General features: G+C 40.9%; 2 protein-coding genes across 4 annotated transcripts in view; both read left to right on the top strand.

Annotated features, from left to right (window-relative positions):
* Positions 1–7,971, top strand: part of jade2 (jade family PHD finger 2) — a 28,063-nt gene extending 20,092 nt beyond the window's left edge. Inside the window, exons 11-13 of one of the 3 annotated variants that reach the window (XR_012396996.1) lie at positions 323–1,212; positions 1,385–2,800; positions 3,184–3,498. Coding sequence is in view for 1 of the 3 variants with exons in the window: in XM_692739.11 (XP_697831.5) it covers positions 323–451; positions 4,245–4,924 (809 nt within the window). In the remaining 2 variants the exon portion in view is untranslated. Of the gene's footprint in view, positions 1–322; positions 2,801–3,183; positions 3,499–4,244 lie in introns of those variants that run through there. The other 2 variants (XR_012396995.1, XM_692739.11) reach the window with 2 other exon arrangements.
* ddx46 (DEAD (Asp-Glu-Ala-Asp) box polypeptide 46) overlaps positions 1–14,480 on the top strand; it is an 800,864-nt gene that overhangs the window by 370,412 nt on the left and 415,972 nt on the right. The gene's annotated exons all lie outside the window — the stretch shown is intronic.

A 14,480-nucleotide genomic window follows, 5' to 3' on the forward strand; every position in this document is an offset into this window, starting at 1 on the left:
TTTTGCCTTATTATTGGTGAAAACAATTTGTTGCTAGTCTTGAAAATGCTTCAATTTTTAAAAGAAATTTAAGGATTTCTAAATATTTGGACTAGAAACAAGACAAAAACTCCTAGTATGCAGTTTTTGAATTGTTGTGAAACTGGTCGGTGCGTTTTCTTGTCTAAAATGTGCACTGACAGGTGGAGCTTTGAGAACAATTGAAAATATCTGGAGAAGTTTAGGTGCAATATTCTCATATGTCTGTTTCTCAGGCCTGCTGTTGATGTTTTGTGGCTTGTATTTTTTATATTTTGCACACTCTTTTATATTCTGTACACAGAAAAATCTCAGAGAGGCGAAAGGAAGCATCGCAATAGAGTCCAGGAACGAGTAAAGGAAAGGAGGAAGAATAGTCCAGAAAAGAAAGACAAGTGGAGATCAGATGACAACTCTCTTTTCTCACAGCTGGGTAAGTGTGTAACCCTGTTGCAAAATCATTCAGTCGTAAATCTCAAAAGAGCTGCACTGTGCTTTCTGTTTGCATGCAATAAATCTAAAGGAGACCTGTTCTGCCTCTTTTTGCAAGATTTAAAATAAATCTCTGAAGAGTGTGTAGTGAAGATTCAGCTGAGAACAGCACACAGATAATGTTCTCCAGCTCTCTGAAACTGACCCTCTTAGGCTTTTGAGGTGTTTTAGTGACTGTTGCTTTAAATGCAAATGAGATTGCGCTCTTTTCAGAAGAGGGCGGAGCTACAGATGCATGTGCATCAGCATAGTGGCAGATTCAAAAACAAGACTAATGTCCTATGCTAATGAGGGTGAGATGGGCACTAGTGGGCGGGGCTTTCCCCCTCTGATGACACGTACAGCAGGAGAATGTCAATCACAGTGTTTCTGCATCAAGTCTGATTAGAACAAACACGATTCACTCATGTTGAGCATTAGAGGCTGCTGGAGATACTCACACACTGCTCACACACACACTACTGGGTTTAAACCCCACAGAAAAGCGATTTGTGCATGATAGCTCCCTTCAAAGTAAGTTCTTTATGTGGCAGGTGAAAAAATGATGCATTTAAATGATGTGCAGACTTTGTAATTGGGCTTATGTAAATTATTGTTTTTTTATTTCTTGTTTGTGTCGATGTTTTTATTAGGCAAGGCAAGATTATTTATATAGCACATTTCATGCACAATGAAAATTTAAAGTGTCTATATCACCAACCCGTGAGCAACCCTGTTCCTGGAGATCGACCTTCCTGCAGATTTCAGCAGCAACCCATATCAAACACACCGGCCTGTAATTATCAAGTGCTGTTCAGGTCCTGATTAATTAGTTCAGGTGTGTTTAATCAGGGTTGGAGCTGAACTTTGCAGGAAGGTGGATCTCCAGGAACAGGGTTGAGCACCACTGGTCTATATAAACAAGATAATTATAAGAATTATTAAAAAAATCACACAGTAAGTGTGAGGAATAAAAACATCAAACTATTTAAATGATCAGAAACAGATTTAAAATGTTTTAAAGCAGGTTTACACTGCAAACAATAATTTTCAGAGTTTTGTTGTCTTGTTTCTTGTCCAAATATCAAAAAATTAATGAATCAAGAAGCATTCATTCATTCATTCATTCATTTTCTTTTTGGCTTAGTCCCTTTATTAATCAGGGGTCGCCACAGCGGAATGAACCGCCAACTTATCCAGAATATTTTTTACGCAGCGGATGCCCTTCCAGCTGCAACCCATCACTGGGAAACACCCATACACTATGCATAATTTAGCTTACCCAATTCCCCTATAGCGCATGTGTTTGGACTGTGGGGGAAACCGGAGCACCCGGAGGAAACCCACGCCAACACGAGGAGAACATGCAAACTCCACACAGAAACACCAACTGACTAAGCCGAGGCTCAAACCAGAGACCTTCTTGCTGTGAGGCGATAGCACTACCTACTGTGCCACCATATCGCCTGCATCACAAAGCATTTTATAAGAAATTATATTTTCAGAAATAATGAGTTTTTCCTTAAAGCAAGCAAAATAATCTGACATTAGGAAAAAAAATTATCTGACGTCAAAATGAAAACCAACATTATTCTGCTTCCCCCATGGGCCCATTATTTATTAAGGAAAACCTGCTATTTTGACTGATTATTATTTAAAACAAGACACTATATCTGTTGCTCTACCAGAAAATGCTTCTTGGTTTAAGAATGTTTAGATGTTTGGAGTAAAAAAAAACATTTGTCGCAGGGTTGAAGTAGTAAAACGAAAGATGGACACAGTGCAACCTTTTAGGAGCTTTTGATTAAAAGTGGCTCTGTTATCAAACTCTGTTGCATTTCACCCTTCACAGAACGTCTTAGATGAGTGTGTGGCAGTTTCATCTGTTTTGTTTTCTGTGTGTGATTTGTCGTGTGCACATTCCTCACCTGTCAGTGTTAAACTGTGCATGCACGCTCAAGACCATAAATACAGTCAAGCAATAAAAAGCCTGGTATTTCCACTTGAAGAATATTTGTATTCTGCAGTTGACTCGCAGCACAGAAATCTAAAGCATGTGTCCTTTTCCCCATTTATACGGGACTTCATGATAAACTGCTCAGGCGTGGACCGATGTTTACTAAATCATTCAGATCAGATCAGCACCATGCTTCAACTTTTCTGTTTGTTGTCATAGCGATGATTGCTGGATGGGCGTGGTTAAGTATGCTAGACCCGCCCAATACCTCAAATGCATATGCAGATTTTAAAGGTTCGACACCTTCAAGTACTTTTTCTGAGATTGTAACAGATGTGTGTGTGTTGAGCATCAGTCAGACACTGTTTACACCTGACAGCTTTAATTGTGGGGAAAACTGGATCATTTCAGCTTTTCGGTATTAACATTATTATTGGGACGGATCAAAATCGGTGACGTAGCGTGAATCTGCTAATGGAGTGATGACGCGTCGGTTTCTCATAATTATTCACAGCAGAGTTTTCTTATCCTATGAGAAGAGCCGGCTTCCTAATTATTCATGTGAGCATGTGCTCTGACAGACCCATATGGACAGATCTGCCAAGCTGTGAGACCCCGGCTCGGCCTGGCATGGCACACAGTATTTAGGTGGTTGTGAAGGGTCGGATGTGTTTATTTTCATGATCTATGAGGTTTGTTACATCGATTTCCCTGCGATGCTGTCAGGGCCGATACAGCCAACCTGTTGATTTGTAGCAAGTGTTATTGTCCAGAGCTGCACAAGAATTGGAGAATGGCGGACTTTGTCTTTTATCAGTTGAGTTTGTTAGCATGCAGACACATCGCCTATATCCATACTGCTGTGTTCGCCTAAGATTACAATCCTCCAGATTACCGGCAGGACTAATGGTTGGAATAGAAAGGGAAAAAGACTTGCTCTTCTCCACTGTGTCTGCATTCAGACTTGGAATTCAGGAGAAGAAAAGTCCTCATTCAGTGTTAATGTCATTCACATTGTGGTTATTCATAGAGGCAGCCTAGGCAGCTGCCTAGGGTGACAGAATAGAGAGGGCAGCGTCCGTGACACCCCCTTACCACCTGTGTCTTCAGTTATATCCGCGCCTAGTGTGGCAGAATAGAGAGGGCGGCGTCCCCGACACTACCCTCACCACCCGCTCCCTCAGTTTTATCTGCGCCTAGGGCGGCAGAATCTAGAGGGCGGCGTCAGCTCCCTTGCCAACGCCCCACTTTCACTTCTGGGTTGAGGGCGGCGTGACTGTTGTTTGCCTAGAGTGGCAGTTCAGCTTGCTCCGGCCCTGTGGTTATGTCTATATATTATATGAAATTACGAATAACCTTTCGTACATGTAGCAGGGCATTCAATTACTTATTAAATACTCATTATTGTTTTATTTCTTTGCATGTTAACTTTGCAAACTATAAAGTCATGGGTCTCCTCACGGTTTGGGTCAGATTTGTTTTAGTTTGAGTAGTTCTCCCCTCTCTTTTCCCCCTGCTCTGCTCATCATGGAGCATTTGTGAATAAATTCTGGGGTAGGCTTGAACTGAAAGAGGGGGTTTCATGACCCTTTAATCAAAGACTACAAGGGCAAACTATTGTTTTTGTCTTAATGACATGTACAGATGAATTGTTCTGCACTAAACTAGCAATGTAAGCTAACACAAATCAATATGGTCAGTTTTAATTTCCTGTGTACTTTAAAATAAAGTGTGACCGAACCTTTTTTTTTTTTTTTGCATGGTGACCTGAAAGCACACTTCTGAATCTTCTCCACAGGTTTCTCCAGATCGTTCCCCATAGACGGCTCGCTGTTCGACAGCTGGCAGGCTCAGTCCATCCACATCTCAGCGGAGAGCATGCTGAGCCGCTGGTCTCTGTCTGCCGGGACGCCCGAAACCTCGGCCAGCCTGCTGTCAGACCAGCTGCTCCGAGGCGAGGAGAGCCTGCTTAGCCTCATGATGGACTCCTCCATGCAGAACACCTGGAAGACACCCCGACTAGGACGTAAACACCCCAAAAGTGCACCCCGCAGCCGCCGGAAGACCCTCTGCTCTCCACCTGCTAAAGGTAAAGTGTGTGTGACAGAGCGGCGGTGTAGACGCGGAGAAAAAACGGAGGATTTCCAGCGCAGCAGCGACGGCAGGTCAGACCCTTTACAGCCCGCCATCGCCAAAATGGACTCGTGCCACATTTCAGAAGAGCGAGATTCAGTGCTGGAGAAACGCTCGCAGAAGAGCGTACGCATGCATCTGCCCAGACAGAGCAAGACCCGCTGTAAAAGCCAGACTGTGGAGTCGTCTGTGCAGAGCAACACACCCGACACTGAAACAGACGGCTATTTCTCTGATGAAGAGCAGAGCGACGGCGAATTGCGATTGTTTAGCCGGAAGTCGCGAATGCCTCAAATGCATGCTGGGAAGGAGGAGGTGGTGCGGCGAAGTTTGCTCGCCTCCTAGATGTGTTCCTGTGCCGTGAGCACGCTGCAAAACATGCGGTCTGGATTCTAGTCCAAATATGGTAAATTCCTAAATCAAGAAGCGTTTTCTAGACTAGCGGATAATATAGTCTTGTTTTCAGAAATAACGAGGCAAATTTAGCTGAGTTTCTCTTAAAACAAGCTAAATAATCTGCTGATGGGGTAAGGGAAATAAGCTTATGTCAAAGAGGAAAACAAGATTATTTAGCTTGTTTTCAGGAGAAACTCTCTTCATTTTGACTCATTATTTCTGAAAACAAGACAGTATTTAGTGCTTGTCTAGAAAATGCGGTAACACTTTAGAATAACTATCCATTACACTGCATAAAATGCTTTTCTTGCTTAGATATTTTGTCTTGTTTCTAGTCCAAATATCTAAAAATTCCTAAATCAAGAAGAATTTTCTGGACAAGAAAAACATATTGTCCTATTTTGAGAAATAATATGCCAATATTAAGTGAGTTTTTCCTTAAAACAAGCAAAATAATCTGCCAATGGGGTCAGCAAAATAATCTTACGACAAAAGAAAAAACAAGATTAATTTGCTGACCCCACTGGCAGATTATTTAGCTTGTTTAAAGAAAAAAACTCACTTAATATTGGCATATTATTTCTCAAAATAGGACAATATGTTTTGCTTGTCTAGAAAATTCTTCTTGATATAAAAAAAAATTAGATTTTTAGACTAGAAACAAGAGAAAAAATCTAAGCAAGAAAAGCATTTTTTGCAGTGTAACTAGTTTGTAGATCATTAATAAACTGTTAGTTAATGAATTATAAATCACTTGTTTAGTAATAGGTAATAGTTTGTTAATTATTTATAACTGTTCCTTATAATTAGATAAATTACAAACTGTTAGTTAACAAGTTATAAACGACTTGTTCACTGTATTTTAATGATTTATAACTATACCTAATAAATTAGTAACAGATCATGCTGTTAGTAACTTACTTACTAAAGACTTGTTAAGTATCAGTTAATAGTGTATATCTGTTATTGGGACGTTATTCTAAAGTTGCAACTATTCGTCATTTATTAACTGTTAGTAAACGAGGAATAGTTGCAACTAGAATAACGTCCCAATAGCATATATACACTATTAACTGATACTTAACAAGTCTTTAGTTAGTAAGTTACTAACAGCATGATCTGTTACTAATTTATTAGGTATAGTTATAAATCATTAAAATACAGTGAACAAGTTATTTATAAGGTATTTATAACTTGTTAACTAACAGCTTGTAAGTTATCTAATTATAAGGCACAGTTATAAATAATTAACAAACTATTATTAAACAAGTGATTTATAATTCATTAACTAACAGTTTATTAATGATCTACAAACTAGTTATAATGGATAGTTATTCTAAAGTGTTACCGAAAATGCTTCTTAAATTTGGAGTGTTTAGATTTTTTACTAGAAACAAGACAAGAAGCATTTTTTGCAGTGCAGCTTTTCCACCTTTGGGCCAACGAGAGCGCCAGACAGGCCTGAGTTAAACTGCGCTTCCACTGTCAGATCAAAAAGAGCCACACATGCCTGTGTTTCTCTGACCGATATTTAGACATCAGGGCGGCCGATGACCGATGTTTGATGCTGTTTTTGGTTTTGTTTTCATGGCCAGCATGGACTGACAGTGGAAATGTGACTGGCTGTTGAAACACACTGACACCCTCACTAGCTGTGTTTCCATCCACCTATTTTAAACGCATTTTAGATTCTTGCATTAAAAATGCTTGATGGAAATTAAGAATACACCATTGAAGCTGCACGTAAACTATGATGTAAACAAATGTACTGTATAAATTCCAGCATGTGCTTCATCACAGTGCTTCAGTAGTATTCTTCTTCTTCTATTGTTATTCCCTCCAGACCTGTCTTGAGCATCTGTCTGCGCTCCCGTCTCATGCCTCCAGAAGCCACCACATTCACCGTGTTCGTTGCGTTTAGTCTTGGTCTTCTGAGGCGGAGCTCATTTATTAGAGGAGAACACACAGTGGAGAATCCCACCAGTGCAGCAGACTCCACTTCTCTCTGTGCATGCTTAGCAGGAAGGGAGCATTTTGTTCTCCTTCACTCATCAGACGGAAACTCTGCAGCATTTGCAAATCTTTAATGCCGTATTCCAGTTTTGTGCAAAGATTTAACTTTTTTCTTTGGGTGGAAACACTGCTAGCATTGGCCTGATGGTGGAAACATGGCTTCAGCGTTTGCTTCATCAGTAGGACGCACAGTCTCTCAGACCACATGCGTTCCCAGAGCTTCAGCTGTAATGGCTTGTTTTCTGTGTCACAGTTTAGTAGTCATTTATGCAACCATAACCATTTGTGCTCGACAAGCAGCAAGAAACAAGAAGAAGTCTAGATGAACACTGTCCTCCTGGGAGCCAGCAGGTTGTGTCCTGACGCAGGACAGTGACGTGGGCATTATGACGTCTGTGTAGGTCGTGTTCCCAGAGTATGTGACTGCATGTACAGATGTAGTGATGTACTGAGGAAATCTGACGCAAATAAGCACAATTATCCATCGGGGAATGTAGCACACATGTACACGCGGTGTCCTCCGCCTCATTTGCTCCGACATAGGCTAGATGTGAGAGCGTCACGCATACGACAGCTTCCATCATGGCCGAATCTTCCCAAGCTTGTGTGAAAATGAAGTCTGCGTTAGTTATTACAACTCAGCACTTCTTCAAGTGGTCCACAGTTGCTGGTTGCTTGACCACTTCGTTTTTATCCTCATTTTTTGAGTGATCACCTCTATTGGTACTTCTGGTTTCCTTCTTCTTCTTCCCTTCCCTTTATGAACGGGCCGCAAAATGTAACATTCATTTATTTCAATCATTATATTTAGACCTAAACTTTAAGTAAAATGAATGTACAGGCAGGTGTTTGTGTACCTGGAAGGGTGCATCAGAGATTAGTTTCTGATTCAGGGAGCTTTAGGACCTTTCAGAGCAGAGATGCTAAGGTTTTCATTGACATCTGTAAGAGGTAAAGAGGTAATCACTCAAAAACAGACGGACTCAAAGCCTTCACAGGTGTCTGGTTGTTTCTCTTCCACGTTTTGGTGCATTTAGTCAAAAAGACTCTTGTTGTTTTCCATTAAATTGTGCCTTCCGAAGCCCCCAAAACAAAGGAATAATCAGCATGTTCAGCAATTTTATCACAAAGATGGCAATCAGAACTGAGCACCTGTGCAAAAGAGTCCCAGAAACTGCTGAAATCTTCAGTCCTGCTTTAGCCAAACACTCTGTAAACCATCGTCATCAGTCAGTCAGTCAGCTCCTCAATGCTCTATTGGCATTTCAAATTGGATTCACACTTATAAAGTGCCGTCAGGCTTTGCTGGCATTTCCCCTCTGATTGTGACCCAATCAACCCATAGTGTGTATCTCAGGGTTCAAGAAAAGAAGTGATCACAGTCATCAGAACAGCTTAAACCTGTATGTGCACACCAGCTAGGTTTCTTTGGCAAAGAGAGGCTCTCCAGAGAATCAACAGAAAGAGATGAAGCACTGATTTTATTTCCTTCTTCTTTTAGTATGATGACGCCAAAGAAAAGCGAGTCTGCAAATGCTCTGAAGTGGATGTAATCACGTTGTCTTCTGAACAGAGCTTGCCCTGATATCCACCCGTACACTCCTTCATAACGCTGAGGAAGCGTTCTTCCTCATAATAATTCTTTATTTACCGAAAACCTTCCTTTACAGTGAGTCTGTGAGCATACTGCATCCTAACAAAAGGTCTGTTCAGCAGAAGACTAGAGTAAAGCACACGTCCCAGTGATTTAGTCTTCTGCAGAAGAGTCTGAAGCCGGGCATACACTGTGCAAATCTGCTTTAATTCAGCTGTGAATTCTGATGGAGAGATGATTCAACCCTTCCAATCGGTGGTCGGATGGTCAGATGATTTTCAGGCATGTCAGAAGTTTCTCTCGGCCCTCATCAGGGAATCACACAGAACCCAATACACTTTTACTGAGTGTGTGTGGCCTTTATTGCACCTGCGCAAAACACACACACACACACACTTGCAGGTTCACTCAGGCGCACAGGTGCAATATTAGCGAACATATTCTAGAATGCACAGACACAATTACAAGTGTATGACACACTGCTCATATATTTGCGAGCTCTACATCTGATAAGGAACTGAATTTGTTGTTGTCGATTTCGTTCTTTCAACACTCCTTCCCATTGGGTGGTGTAAACGCACCATACACTGGTTTGCCAGCCACCATTAAAGAAAACCTATTTTGCTTATTTTTACAAGCTGTAAATGCTCTCTGCTGTGTCTCTCATGTGTGTGTTTGAGTTTGAGCTGAGATTAGCACACAGATAATGTTCTCCAGCTCTCTGAAACTGACCCTTTCAGGCTTTCTTCTTAATTGTGGTGTTTTGGTGACTGTCGCTTTAAATGCAAATGAGATTGTGCTCTTTTCAGAAGAGGGCGGAGCTACAGATGGCTGTGCGTCAGCATAGTGACAGATGTAAAACAGCAGTGTGTGTGTTGTCACACTCTAATAATGTGTTCACACCAGACACGGCACGCGCAGATAAATAGTGCTATTCACCCGTAAATACACATGTGGACATTTGGAGTTTACTCACTTCATTCACTCTTCAAAATAGACACGGATTCAAGGCAAGGGCAGGGCTTTTGTCTGCCCGGTGACTGTAGCTTCCTTGCTAAATGGCTAACATGGATTTTATTGAGAGAATAGCTGTGTTTATGTGCTTTAGGAAGGCTGAAAAAAAGCGTTGATTCGCTTGGAGCTGTGTCTGAGTCCACTAGATCCTTTCAGAGGTGCACCAGCTCTGTAAGCTCATCAACTCCTCCAGAAACTGAACCTGGATGATGGAGGCTTTCAGCAGTGCTTCCAACTGAGCCGAGGCCAATTTGATGAGCTGTTGTCTGGTGTCAGAAGGTGGATTTCCCCCGGGACACCAACATTAGGGCGCTACGTCATAATCATGCCCCTATAAGACGAAGCTCCTGATTGATTAACGCGGCGCGAATCTACACTGAAGCTTTTCAAACTTTAGCCATTTGTACGAGCGTTAAGTGTGTCAATCGCTGTGCTGATTCCCCTTTATTTAATCACCTCAATTAAACAAAGATAAAATCAGGATCCTCCCTTCTCTATATTTCTTAGCTAGAGTTTAGTTAAAGGATCGTCTTTAGAATGTATTTTGCAAAAGAACAAATTAGATTCATACTTTACCACACAGGGTCACTTTGATGGGTTCTGGAAAATGAAGTCAATGTCCACTCCAGTGAAGAAAAGTCATAAAATACACTTTTATTAATAATCCACTGAAAAGGTAGAATAAACAAAAGACTAATAACAGAAACAAAAATCCTTACTTTATCCTCGGTTGAGAATAAAAAGCCTACGACTCTCAGTATACAGAAGTCAGAAAGCGCAAAGCTGAAGAGTACATGTCAGCTTTAATACCCAGTGTCTCAGTGACAGTGTTCATAAATCAACCCTAAACACAGGTGCACAAACTACTTAAATCATACATTCAAGGAGCATGCTAAATCACTTGAGCAGTAAAAAGACAGATATATAGTCATCATTATATCATATAAATCAACATTTAGGCATTTTTAATGTCAGCCTTAATTTATAATGTGATATAGTTATGCACTTAGATTCAGGTTTGCGAACTCGGTAGAGAGTTCAGCAAAAGTACGAGCAGGGAGTTCAACCAGAGTGCGACTACGAGCAAAAGGGTCATCAGAAGTAGCAAAGGGTTCACAGAGAGTTCGTCCAGCTGGTTTGTTGGCTCAGCGCGCCCTCTGCCAGAGACGCCTCTCCTTTCTCTTACGCCTAGCTTCATCATTAAGAGTTGTGCTTTTACGCATAGGAATATCAGAATACATCAGTGATTTTTTGTGTCTCATATGATTAATGTCATCAGACCAATCAGACATGACATGGCCCAAAACGCTTAACTCGCACCACTTCAATCATGCGAACCGCGTCATTCGCGCCGCCTCATTCGCGCATATCGTGCCGCAGGATGTATATTCGCATCTTTGCATTGACTTAACATGTTAATCACTCGTGCTTGATGCTTCATCCGTGTCCGCCGTGAACACAGCATATTGGCTAATGGACAGACGGCTGCTTCTCACTCAGAGCTGCTGTTTATGCTAATGAGGGAGAGATGGGCACTAGTGGGCGGGGCTTTCCCCCTCTGATGACACGTACAGCAGGAGAATGTCAATCAAAGTGTTTCTGCATCAAGTCTGATTAGAACAAACACGATTCACTCATGTTGACCATTAGAGGCTGCTGGAGATACTCACACACTGCTCACACACACACACACTACCAGGGTTAAAGTGATTTAGAGATCTGCGTTGGACTAAATTTATGTATCCCGCTCCCACCTGCTCCCGCCAGGTATTAGTCCGAACCCGACCGCTCCCGCTTATATTCAGCATTTGTTGTCCCGCTGCCTGACCCAAAGCAAGTGACACACAGACAGCATCACGCTCTCTCTCATTCACACACACATCATACACCAGGGTTACCGACCGCTCCAGCGCTTCATTAGGAAATGTATTCCCGCACCGCAAGAAATCTGGTTCTGTCCCACAGACCTCCAAACTGATTTGTGCATACTAGATGCCCTTAGCGGGTGTTAATGGTTGATTCAGCACTGCTGAGCACTTTAGTGTGTGCACATGTTTCATGAGCTCTGCCTTTACATCACACGTGATCTTCCTGTACAGTGTGAGGAGGTTGACATCATGAGCAGACTGCACAGTGTATGCCCGGCCTTATATGTTGTGAACAGCACGGCAGTGGATGAACGCTCACTGAACCGCTTCACTCCTGGTTCTGACTCTTCATTTGTTGATGTCTGTCTGCCGCTGTGTCCCGCAGAGCACAGACGGCGACCTGTACAAATCTCATGTATCGTAGCTGCTTCAATAGGGACTGTTGGTAGACGCTGGTCATTCGCCGTTCTCTGGTTCAGTATGCACCAAACGCACACATGCAGTACTGTGCCTTTAGTGAGCTAGTTTCAGCCTCCTGCAAGAGTTCACGCTTCTTTCTCATGCTCCGCCGCCGCTCGTGTACCGAAACATGTACTCTGTGTAATCTCTGTAAATGCTCAGCTTCTGTGCAGTCATTTTCTCCCATGATGCAACAGGACCAGAATGAGATCTTGACCCTTGCTTGTTGTTAGTGAGCCAGTGAGTCAGTGGCACTGCTGCTGGGGTGAGGAAGAGCTGGAAATCAGCAAGGGGTGTGCGGTTTTGGCGGACAGTGATGTCTTGATATATTCTGGGATTTTCATTTGGCTGATTATAATTAGACCATATTTTGTTTTTGTTTGGTTTGTGGAATACAAGAGACATAATCGACCCTTAATACAGCCGTTCATATATGATTATTATAGACAGAACACACCGCACACCCAGCATTTCCTCCAGCTTCATGTTGTGTGGTTAAGCCTGAAGACCTGAGACCATCTCATTTCTGCAGAAACTGCTGTACTTACTGAGAGTTTTACTCTTGTTTTCAATATCCAAACATTCTCAAATCAAGACGCATTTTCTAGACAAGCAAACATGTGGTCTTGTTTTGAGAAATAATGAGTGGAAATGAAGTGAGTTTAACCTTAATGCAAGCAGAATAATCAGACAATGGGGGAAGCAGAATCATCTCATGTCAGAATGAAAACAAGATTACCTTGCTTACCCCACCGGCCCATTATTTATTAAGCAAAACCTGCTATTGACTGATTAATTCTTTAAGAAAATAGTAACACTGTTCAATAACAGTAGATGAATGATGATGTACTACTGTAATATGTAACTTAATAAAATCATCAACATTTTTTGCAATTTCTGTGCAGAATCTTGTGAAAAATCTGTGGATTTATGCGGAATGATATTGGTAGTATCATAACTAAAACTTTAATACGGCGAGGCAGTGGTGCAGTAGGTAGTGCTGTCGCCTCACAGCAAGAAGGTCGCTGGGTCGCTGGTTCGAACCTCGGCTCAGTTGGCGTTTCTGTGTGGAGTTTGCATGTTCTCCCTGCCTTCGCATGGGTTTCCTCCGGGTGCTCCGGTTTCCCCCACAGTCCAAACACATGCGGTACAGGTGAATTGGGTAGGCTAAATTGTCCGTAGTGTATTAGTGTGTGTGAATGTGTGTGTGGATGTTTCCCAGAGAAGGGTTGCGGCTGGAAGGGCATCTACTGCGTAAAAAACGTGCTGGATAAGTTAGCGGTTCATTCCGCTGTGGCGACCCCGGATTAATAAAGGGACTAAGCCGACAAGAAAATGAATGAATGAATGCATAACTAAAACTTTAATATGTGAAATAAAAAGTAATACCTTTTTAACTGGTTTTTAATATAATATAACCTGTATCTCATATGATATCTCTACTGAAAGACAGAAAATATTACTTTACAAACTATATTGTGAAGAAATCACAATATACATTTTCATATTAGTCAGTAATATTACTGAACTTCATTTAAAAACTGAATATAAATATACACACATTTACACAAGTAAACAGAATCAATGATGGGTTAAAAATTGGTGGAGTTCTGCGCACGTGTGGGGCTAATCATGAGTTAAGATGCCAGTGGAGTCAGCAAAATAATCAGACAGTGTCAACAGACAAAACTAGATGATTTTCTTCCCCCATTGGCAGATTATTTTGCTTGTTTAAAAGTGAAACTCTTTTTATTTTGACTCATTATTCCTGAAAACAAGACTATATTTATTGCTTGTAGAAAATGCTTCTTGATATTTGGACTAGATTCAAGACAAAAACTTGAACAAACAAAAACATTTAGTATTTTTTTTTTCAGTGTGTGAAACTGATAATTAATCCCTCAGTGATATTCCATACAGCTAAACCTCCTCAGCTGTCTAATAAAGTCATATTTCATCTACAAACAATATGTTGAGCATTTTATAAATGAAGTCAATCATCAGGGGGATGTTTCTGTTTGTTTTGCGTTTGCACCTTTTCAGAACATTTAGCAGGAACCAAGAAGCCTTTAAAGGTTTCCTAAAATGTGCACAGTGTTGTGTTTGATAATGCACAGAATCTGCGTTCAGATGTGGCCAGTTCACCTGACCTCTGAGTGTTTGGAAATCAAAGCACCTTTTTGCCAATCACCATTGTAGATTTAGACTTTAATTGGTGGATTTTAATTCATTTCATAATTTGGAGCCATTTGTTAGGTGAAGATCTGAAACCAGTCAGCTGTGCTCAATTTGCAACTCAAGATTGAACCCATATAGAAATCTGATATATGGCAATATATGACATAATGTAACATATATAACATAAATGTGGAAATATTATTTTATATATATATATATATATATATATATATATATATATATATATATATATATATATATATATATATATATATATATATGTATTTTTAAAAATTGGAATTTAAAATATGTTCATATATATATGTTCAAAAATATATTAGCCATAATACACATGTAAAAAACATCCATAAATGAGCAG

This window comes from Danio rerio, chromosome 21 (assembly GCF_049306965.1).
Source record: "Danio rerio strain Tuebingen ecotype United States chromosome 21, GRCz12tu, whole genome shotgun sequence".
Classification (NCBI taxonomy): Eukaryota; Metazoa; Chordata; class Actinopteri; order Cypriniformes; family Danionidae; genus Danio; species Danio rerio.